Source organism: Tarenaya hassleriana, unplaced genomic scaffold (genome assembly GCF_000463585.1).
Source record: "Tarenaya hassleriana unplaced genomic scaffold, ASM46358v1 Cleome28, whole genome shotgun sequence".
NCBI lineage: Eukaryota > Viridiplantae > Streptophyta > Magnoliopsida > Brassicales > Cleomaceae > Tarenaya > Tarenaya hassleriana.
This window is the reverse complement of record NW_010966021.1, coordinates 2,142,739-2,152,240: the sequence shown is the minus strand read 5'-3', so window position 1 is coordinate 2,152,240 and position 9,502 is coordinate 2,142,739. Positions and strand designations below refer to the sequence as shown.

General features: G+C 39.6%; 3 protein-coding genes across 4 annotated transcripts; 2 read left to right on the top strand and 1 right to left on the bottom strand.

Moving 5' to 3' along the window:
- The first annotated feature begins 1,166 nt into the window (after positions 1-1,166).
- LOC109116849 (RNA polymerase II C-terminal domain phosphatase-like 4) lies at positions 1,167-2,303 on the top strand. The gene has a single exon (XM_019203005.1). It carries the CDS (start codon positions 1,167-1,169, stop codon positions 2,301-2,303), a length of 1,137 nt encoding a protein of 378 aa, XP_019058550.1.
- Positions 2,304-3,948: 1,645 nt separating this feature from the next.
- On the top strand, positions 3,949-4,905 carry LOC104818139 (RNA polymerase II C-terminal domain phosphatase-like 4). The gene has a single exon (XM_019203018.1). It carries the CDS (start codon positions 4,007-4,009, stop codon positions 4,892-4,894), a length of 888 nt encoding a protein of 295 aa, XP_019058563.1. The 5' UTR covers positions 3,949-4,006; the 3' UTR covers positions 4,895-4,905.
- Positions 4,906-5,145: 240 nt separating this feature from the next.
- LOC104818081 (proton pump-interactor 2) lies at positions 5,146-8,563 on the bottom strand. Of its 2 annotated transcripts, none has more exons than XM_010547534.1 (8): positions 8,279-8,563; positions 7,729-8,071; positions 7,443-7,622; positions 7,144-7,323; positions 6,758-6,952; positions 6,570-6,668; positions 5,964-6,467; positions 5,146-5,877 (listed from the first exon to the last, which is right to left on the bottom strand). In XM_010547534.1, exons 2-8 carry the CDS (start codon positions 8,062-8,064, stop codon positions 5,548-5,550), a joined length of 1,824 nt encoding a protein of 607 aa, XP_010545836.1. In that variant the 5' UTR covers positions 8,065-8,071; positions 8,279-8,563; the 3' UTR covers positions 5,146-5,547. The 2 variants fall into 2 exon arrangements, with proteins under 2 accessions (XP_010545836.1, XP_010545837.1); XM_010547535.2 differs by having other exon boundaries at positions 8,388-8,563.
- Between the last annotated feature and the right edge of the window lie 939 nt (positions 8,564-9,502).

Sequence of the window (9,502 nt, the reverse complement as noted above, 5' to 3'; positions counted from 1 at the left end):
ATATATATATTTAATTATAATTATTTTTATGTATTATTATTATTTTTAATAATAAATTTAATTATAATTATTTTAATTGTAATATATATGCATTAGTAATGATATATATATATATATATATATTGTAGTTATATGTATATGTATTTTATTAATTATAAATAATTTTATTTTTAATATATATATATATATATGTATATATATATATATGAATTTATATGTATATATTAATATAAATACATGTAGATGAATATTTGAATATTTAATATTATTTTTGAATGATGAGTCAGTTTTTTGCTGAGTCAGCAGTTTTTTTGCTTAGTCAGCAGTTTTTTGATGAGTCAGCAGTTGCGTTTGTTTGATTTAGAAAACATTTAAAAGTCTGGGTATTTATGTGGGAGTTTTGAAAAATTCAGATATTTATATGACAATTTTATAGTTCGGGTATTTATTTGAGATTTTTGTAAAAGTTCGGGTATTTTTATGTGATTATCCCATAAAAAAAAGAAATATAAAGAGCCCTCCTCAATACCCCAAATTTAAGTGTGTCACATTAGAAAAATAGTCAATTAGTATCGATTAAAATGCCTTGCTGGGTTTCCTTAATTCTCCCCAATTCCCCAAAATTCACGGTTTTTCTTCAAAAAGGAAAATTTGTTATGTGTAAATTTTAATTGGGTTATTAACTTAAGTAGGGTTTTGCACTCAAGAACATTTTCCTTTTCTATTTCCAGTTGCCAGCTAATTTCAAAAATTGAACTCGGTTTTCAAAATCTTGATGAAATCGCGTCTCCCAGTTTATAGAAAGTTTTTTTTATATATATTGGAAACTTCGGCTGCTACCTTTCGGACGCACTGATCGAGTAAACCCAAGCCCACACGCACAAGCCTGTAACACACGCGTGGGAGGTAAATCAGCCGTAACTAACAGGCGATAGGTGAGCGGACAAAGAGTCGAACCCCCAATCTCTCGATATGTTAAGCATGCTCCTTGCCAACTCACCTAGGGGTTTCCCCCCAGTTTATAGAAAGTTGCTTTTATTAGTTTAGTTAAGTTTCCTAACTAAACTGAGGAATCAGAATTCTACATAAACATAAATTAAAAAGACTTATAACTGTTCCACCTTAATCACTTGAGAGATTGCATCTTCATTCCTCGGCGAGTAAACATGTCCGAAGCAGAAACAAAGACTCTGGTGGGTCGAGGAAACTCATCATCATATCCTTGCGATCACTCCCTTGTTCTGCACGGAATCTGTTTCCTCTGTGGATCGGCCAATATGGAAGAAGAAAACTGTGGCTTGTCTCATGTTCTACACGCAATCTCTTTCCTCTGTGGATCGGCCACGGAAGAACGAAGAAGCGGCTTACTTTTCGATCCCTTTTGCGTCGTTTCAAAGATCAAAACCCTGTTTTGTTCTTGTGATCATCGGATGGCTCAACGCGGAATCTGCTGCCAATGCAAGCGGACCGTTGCCAGACCTAACGGCCTAACCTTCAATTACATCGCCAAGGGTTTGGAGCTGAGCCCTGAGTTTGTGGCGTCCGTAAAGAAACAGGTAACTCGAAGATGTATTGCGGAGAAGAAGCTTTACTTGGTTCTTGACTTGGACAACACGTTAATCCACACACGTAGAGTTTCGCAGCTCACAGAAGCGGAGAAGCATCTGGTTAAAGAAGCGGATTCAAGGGACGATCTAGGGTTGGCCGAGGAGGAGAATTCCTCCGGCGGGTTGACAAAGTTACGGCCTTTCGCCCGGGAATTCCTCCGAGAAGCTAACCAGTTGTTCAGGATGTCGGTCTACACAAACGGCAACTCGGCTTATGCTGCACGCGTGTTGAAATTGCTTGATCCGAATAAGATTTACTTCGGGAACCGAGTCATTGCAAGAAGTGGCGATTCCACTTCCATGTACAAGACTCTGGATCTTGTCTTGGCCGAAGAACGCAGCGTGGTCATCGTCGATGATAGGTCGGCGGTATGGAGTTTGCCCGACCAGAGAAACTTGATGCAGATCGAGAAATACGAATTCTTCGACGAGAAGGAGGAGAAGAAGAAAGCGTTGAAGATGTTTATGAAGAAATTGAAGATCTACACTCGAGAAAACTTCAACGGAATATTCGGAGCCGACGGTGGAGATTCGAAATCTGATCGTGCGGATCGAGAAGGAGAAGAAGGACGAGAGCGAGAAGGTGGAGCGTTGGCTAACACCCTGAGATCGCTCAAGAGAGTTCACGAAGAGTTCTTCCATGGCGGAGATTTCGCCGACGTTAGGGTTTTGTTACGTAAAATGACGCGCAATTAGGATTGATTACTTAACCTAATCATGTAATGATATAGTGACTCCATATTCCAACTCTTGTATCCTTGTATTCATTCTACTACAAGAACCATTTGTTTCTTTTATTAATTTGATTGAACATCATCTTTTGGATTTATATATATATATATATAATCGAATTTTATACTTATTTTTAATTTACAACATGTGGATTTTGAAGACCTTTAAAATTGTAATCTGCAGTTCAGAGAAAAAAAAATAGAAACAGAGTAGGTTACAATAATTATTCAAATATACGAATATAAAGATATACAAAACTTTAGTATCGTAGCCTCATACGATAAGAGATATAGATCACATTTTTTTTTTGGTTTTATTGGGTGCATCAACATAAAATCATATTACTTTTTACTAATTTTATATTAATTAATTTAAGTGATTAAGATGAATTTAGTTGACCGAATCTACAAAACTGATGTTAATTCGATGTAACTATATTCATCCAAAAAAAAGAAAGCTATTGACTTGCTACCATATTCCACTAGGATCATGGGTATTTTCGTAATTGGATAGATGAGGATAAAGTTGATAGTGTACGATACATTCGCAATCATAAAAGATTTATACAACATTAGAATTGATATATTAGAACGTTGAAAATAGATATCTATAATTCTTTATTTTCATGAATTTAAGTTAGATATTTACAGAGCTATCATTTGAATATTATAATTTTCTAAAAAATCTTCTTGAGAATGTTTTTGTTTTTGAACGAAGGAATTCAGTATCTTCTTTGTTATTTTATATATCAAATATTTCACACCAGGTTCTGGCATCCGTGAATATTTGAAATTAAGATTTGGGAGATCCAAACTGTAACTAATCAGATCCGGGTAATAAAAAGACCAACAAAAATCATTCAAATTACGCAAATAGACATCTCATCCAAGAAAAAAGGAAAGTATTACAGGGCGTTTTTGTAATTCCTGCGGCAGAGTATGGGTAGCCTCGTCCTTTCATCTCCGTTAATAAAATCTGATGACGGCAATATCGTAATAATATAAAACATTCGAGGGCAGATGAGTCTATCTAGTTATCATCCAAGAAAAAAGGAAAGTATTACAGGGCGTTTTTGTAATTCCTGCGGCAGAGTATGGGTAGCCTCGTCCTTTCATCTCCGTTAATAAAATCTGATGACGGCAATATCGTAATAATATAAAACATTCGAGGGCAGATGAGTCTATCTAGTTATTGAGCGCGCTCAACGGCACAGAAAAAAAAAAAAAAAAAAAAAAAAAAAAAAACACGGTCGCAGTGAATTTAGCTACCTGAGAGTTTCCATTTTTCTTTAGATCTGATTGGTTGGAAAATTTTTCCATTTTTCTTTTCTGCGACTCTATAAATACAGACAGCCTCAGGCTTCACATTTACGCATCTCGAGGGTTTAATTTCACTTCCTGAGAGAGCACTTGTTCTTCGTTCCCTGATCATATCCATCTCCTCTTCCACGATTTCGACCTAATTCCGCTCCTGGGCTCCGATCAAAGCTCGCGACTTCGATTCGATTCCAGAGGTTTCCTCGAAATTCTTTATCTGGGTTTTGCTTATCGCCCTTGGAAATTCCCTGTTCTGAGTTTACTTTGCGATTTCCTCAGAGTTTGCGGCTGAGTCCGAGAGGATTATCAGAGACATTAGGGTTTCGTCGCGTCTGAAGGGGGGGAAAAACCATGTCTTTAGTTCAAAGACAAGCTTCTACTTCGTGCGAGGAACCGGAGGCTAAGAGGAGGAGGACGGAGCCAGCGATTAACTCGGACTTGTCTGGCTGTCGTCATCGGTTTGTTCTTCACGGGATCTGCAGCGGATGCGGATCTAATGTCGAAAAACACGAAGGCCGATCTTTCGATTACTTGATACAAGGGTTACAGTTGAGCCACGAGACTGTCCTGTTCATCAAGGGGGTTAACTCTCGGCTATGTTGTCTGGAAGAGAAGAAACTCCACCTGGTTCTTGACTTGGACCACACGCTACTCCATACCCGCAGAGTTCCAAGGCTTTCCGAAGCAGAGAAGTATCTGATCGAAGAGGCGGAGACCAGGGATGATCTATGGAGAATCAGCGAGGACGAATACTGCGACTTTCTGATAAAGTTACGACCTTTTGTCCGGGAATTCCTGCAAGAAGCCAACAGATTGTTCTTGATGTACGTCTACACAAAGGGCACCCACGGATACGCCAAAATCGTGATGAACTTGCTTGATCCGGACAAGATCTACTTTGGGGATCGTGTCATCACCAGAAGAGACAGCCCAACTACGAAGACTCTCGATCTTGTCCTGGCCGACGAACGTGACGTGGTTATCGTGGACGACACGTTGAAAATATGGCCAGATCACCCGAGAAACGTACTGGAGATCAAGGGTTACCATTACTACAGAGAAAGCGGCAATGATTTGGATTCAAGATCTCACGCAGAAGAGAAGAGTGATGAGAGCGGGGAGGAAGGGCCACTGGCGAATGTTCTGAATTTCCTCAAGGGAGTCCATGAACAGTTCTTCAGAGACGGGTACGAAGAAAGGATCGATTCGAGAGACGTGAGGCCGCTGTTACATCCTTGATCTTCCAAGAATTACCGCAAGACTTGGTCGTGATTTAACATCTTTGTTAAGCATTTTTGTACTATTTTTACATTGTTTTTGCGAAAGATGATGAATAGTTGAACAATGAGTTGCTTTTCATTGTTCAGTTTCTAGTTAACTCCAAGAGAATCTCTGGTGTACCTGTTTTCGAGTTCACCATTCAAGTCTTTGATCAAAATCTGAGAAGAAGGGCATTGTAAGAAAAGCCAGGACAGTATATTAAGAAATGATACTAAAAGCTTGTCTGTTAGAACAGTAAGTACATTTCAGGACAACTACAAGAATGTAGAAATCTGGTTTAGCAACTTCTTGTCCACAACAGTCTAACACAAGATCTTCAAAACATACATTCTTTATGTATATGTATGTATGTATGTATATGCCAATATGGTGATTTGGCATGAAACTTTTGGAATTAGGTGGATATCATCATCAAGTCTTCACTCACAGCCCCTCACTCAGTCCTTTCCTTCCATCTTCTGAACCATCGTCATATATATTCACATCCAAAGCAAAGTATACTAACGCATGCTACTCTGTCACACTACTTGTAGACAAGAGATTATTTCTTGCTCTTGTGTTTATGTTTTCATGTTTTCCGACAGCTGAATACTGCAGAGACACCTTTTTGTCTACTCTCTCCCTCGTTTAACGTAAAAGAAGGCAAAGAAAACGAGAGCAAGAGCAAATGCAGCGAAGGCAGCTGCTGCCCCCCAAACCCACAATCTGTAAGCCTTTCTCCGCTTTAGAATGGCTTTCGGGAGTGCCTCGGTCCCTCTTCCTCTGTGTCTGTACCTGAAACTCCTCTGTTTCGGAAACACCGACCGTTTCTCCTTCACCAAAGCTAAAGACTCTGCCTTTTCCGGCTTAGATGCCTTAGTCACTGTCTCTGGGGCCTTACCTTGTTGCACGGGACCAGAACTTGTAGCTGCTACCTTCTTCTTTGCTTTCTTCTCGAGATCCTGCAACAGAAAGAACAAAAGCGATGATTAGGGTAAGCAAAGACGATATCTGTATAGTTACAATCTCGTATACGTACTATTATTACCTTGAGTTTCTTCTGTGCTTCCTTCTGCTCTCTTATAGCAGCTTTAGCAGCAGCTTTCTCTAGCATCTTTTTCTTCCTTTCCGTCGCTTGCCGGGCTTTCTCCAGCTGCTCTTCTCGTCTCTTCTCCTTCAATGTTTCTTCATCAATGTCATCTTCCACTTGCAGATTTTGATACCCAATATCCAGATCCATACAATCATTCTCCTCTGAGCCAGACTTGTTAGAATCTGTCACGATTTCCCCATCTTTCTCGGTCTTCTCAGCAGCTACATTGCCATCTTGGGAAGAGCAAGAGCTTGAATCTTCTCTTCCCCATTTGTCAACACCTCCGGTTGCAGTATCAGGAGGTTCTAGGGTTTCCAGGGAAACCGAGACATCCTCTTCCTGACTCTTAATCCGCCCATCTTGGCCCAAGCGTCGTTCATCAAGTGAAGCCGAGACTCTTTCCTCGTAATCATCCCGAAAAGCCTTGTCAGTGTTCCAGAGAGACATAAACTTCTCAACCTGCAAAAGAAAAGCCAAGAATAAGAACACAAACAAACTCTTTTGTTCGGGAAAATCTCAGAGACTTGATTGATCGTCCGGGTCGAGAAACAGAAAGCCAACCTCAGCATTGGCAAGCTCTTCTAAGCATTTCACATTTCCGGAGGCAGCCAATTCTCTGGCTCTCATCATGACAGACCAATTCTGGAAAAAAGCGGCATTCTACAGAACAAAAATCCGTATAAGATCGTATTTACGAACAGAGAAACATAAAGATTTTCATAGAAGAGACGGTAATGCAACCAACGCACCCTGAGGTCTCGTTGTCTTCTCAACCTCTTGATTGTTTCAAAGGCTTTGTCTCTCTTGTCAAGAACGCCAGCCAGCTCTGCATCCAATGACTCGATCTCCATCTTAATCCTTCTCAGCTTTTCACTCAACCGGTATATCTTTGCTGTAACTGCTAGCCGGTCCTTCTTCACTTCATCCATATTCATGGCCATCGACTGATAAGACGGGGAAAAAAATGAAGCAAACCCCATTAGAGGACATCTAACACACCGATCCCATCGACACGAAAAACCCATTATCCACAAACACCGATCCGAGAAAATGAGCCCCGATTTGACATAGACCATAATGCCCAACACTCAAGAAGCAATGACTACCAGGTTGGAGCCAGCAAGCAGCTTTTTACCTTAACGCGGTCTATGATGGATTCTTTTCGCCCAAACGAATCCTGAATCTGCGCTTTGATCGCAGAGTTAGCTATTATCTTCCCTCGTGTCGCCTCAAGCTGCTTGATCTCCTTGAGAAGTTGCTTCTCCTCTGTCAATGTGATGCTCTCATGTTCAATCCGGTAATTCATCCTGTAGATCTACATCAACCACACCAATCTCCAGTAATCAGAGGAATTGAAAGGGAATCTATTCATGGAACCGAAGAGATCGATTGTATCAAAACTCTTGAAAGGGGTTAGGTGATATCGATTCATACGAGATCGTCAAGTTCCTTCTCCGAAGAGCATAGTTGACCACCACCGCCATTGCCATGGAGCTTCCGGAGAGCTTCTTGCAAAGGTTGCAATTCCCTCTTTCTCTCATCAAAGATCGCGTCGTATCCGTCACGTTCTGATTTCAAGCACTCCATCTGAGAGAACAAAGCCGATCTCTCAGCCTACGCGAAAACAACCCACCAATCAGCTTAAACCCTAAAACGCAATCAATCACCTTTACCAACGCATTTTCATGTAATAGCAACATGCTAATCGACAAGAACGTACCCTTTTCGCTCTAAGAGACTCAGAGATTTGGATGCGAGTAACGTTGCACCGATAAATCTCCTTGTCAGCCTCGTCGATCTTGGCCGCGATCTCAGAGTCGTCACAAGGGTGTTGTTTGACGAAGTAGAACGAACGGAACGACTTCGGCGACGGCCATTCGTCGGCCGCGTCCGACGGAGGACTGTCGCCGGAGAACACAGCGTCGTCGTCTTCAGTGGTCACCGTCGATTCATCGCCGTTGGAATCGGATTGGTAGTTCTCGGACGGTAACAGCTCGTCGAGTTCCAGTGGCGGAGCCACTTCGAAGCCATCAGACAGTATATTCCGAGAAACCATTTTCGTACTGCACCCACAAACAACACCACGGATCACTGCACGAACTGTGACATTATCCGGCTCCAAACATCGGTCGAAATCGGCGACCAATAAACAAGTCGTGAAACGTAGGGAATTGAGAAGAATCAGGGGGGGAGAGAAAAAAAGCTTAATTGAAACACCAAAAGAACAGAGGAATCAGTGAGAGACAAGCCGACAACGACCGATTGCATACCTCAAGACTGCTAATCATGAGAATCAGATACCCAGTTCAAAGGAAAATCAGAACCAGAGACAAGATTGATCAGAATGGTCACAAATGGGAGGAAATCTGCAGGATTTACCAGAAAGAGAAACGAGGGACGGTAATGACTGGTCAATCAGATTCTTCCCACAAGTCCCTGGGTTTTGGCTTGAGAAGAATCTCAAATTTAAAGAAAAAAATCCAATCTTTAGCTCAGAGAGAGAGAGACTGGTTCAGAAAGATTTCTTTTTATTTTTGTCAATTTATTAAAACCTCCATCTTCGAGGCATTGAAAAGATTTCATCGCTCATCCCATTAGAGGAAAATTACACATCTTTTTTTCTTGTCCGTTTTGAAATGCCCATTGTGCGTTTTCCAAATTGCGAAAACCTTTGAAATCCCTCTTTAATTACGTTTCCCGTAATCCTATAGACATTTGGCACATTGTTTTTTTTTTCTTTTAATTTTTTATTTGTTTATGAATATTTTGCAGATGTGTCGAAAACACCCTTGTCTATATTGATATTTTCCCTTTTTGCCACTCGGACAGTCGGAAAGCAAAAAGGCAGGTCCTTTATCCAAACCGTCTCTAAGCCTACAAAGGTCAAAAGTCAACTCTTTTATTGTTTTTTTAGTTTGACTACCGAATTTCTAGTAAATTAATTAATCTGATTCTGTTCTAATTTTTTATTACCGGTAAATCAAATCATATTTGGATTCCCCTTGGATTTATAAAATAAAATTACAAGTAAATATGTAATTCTATTTGCTATTCTAACATGATTAGATCTTTAGTGTGCATGGAATTTCAATTTACTTTGGATAATGGTATCATCATTGCAATAACAAAATCATATATTTTTTTTTATAATATTAGCATATGTAATAATATTTAAATTTCATATATCTTTTATTTATATACATGAAATTTATTTTGGTTGTCTTGAAAAATAGATATTAATCATTAATTGCAAATATTTTTTAATACCAAAAAATATATTCAAGAGCAGCTTCATTAATCTTTCTTTCAATATTTCTTATAGTAAACTTTTAATAGTTTTTAGGATGCATTTTATACCATAAATCAGTTAATGATTGGGTTTTAAAAGCCACATATATATAGAAAAAAGAGTTGTTTTAAAGCAGAGATGTTAAATTGTTAATGGTTTTTTAACCCCAAAAAAAAATGTTAATGGTTTTCTCCTTAAACCGCTC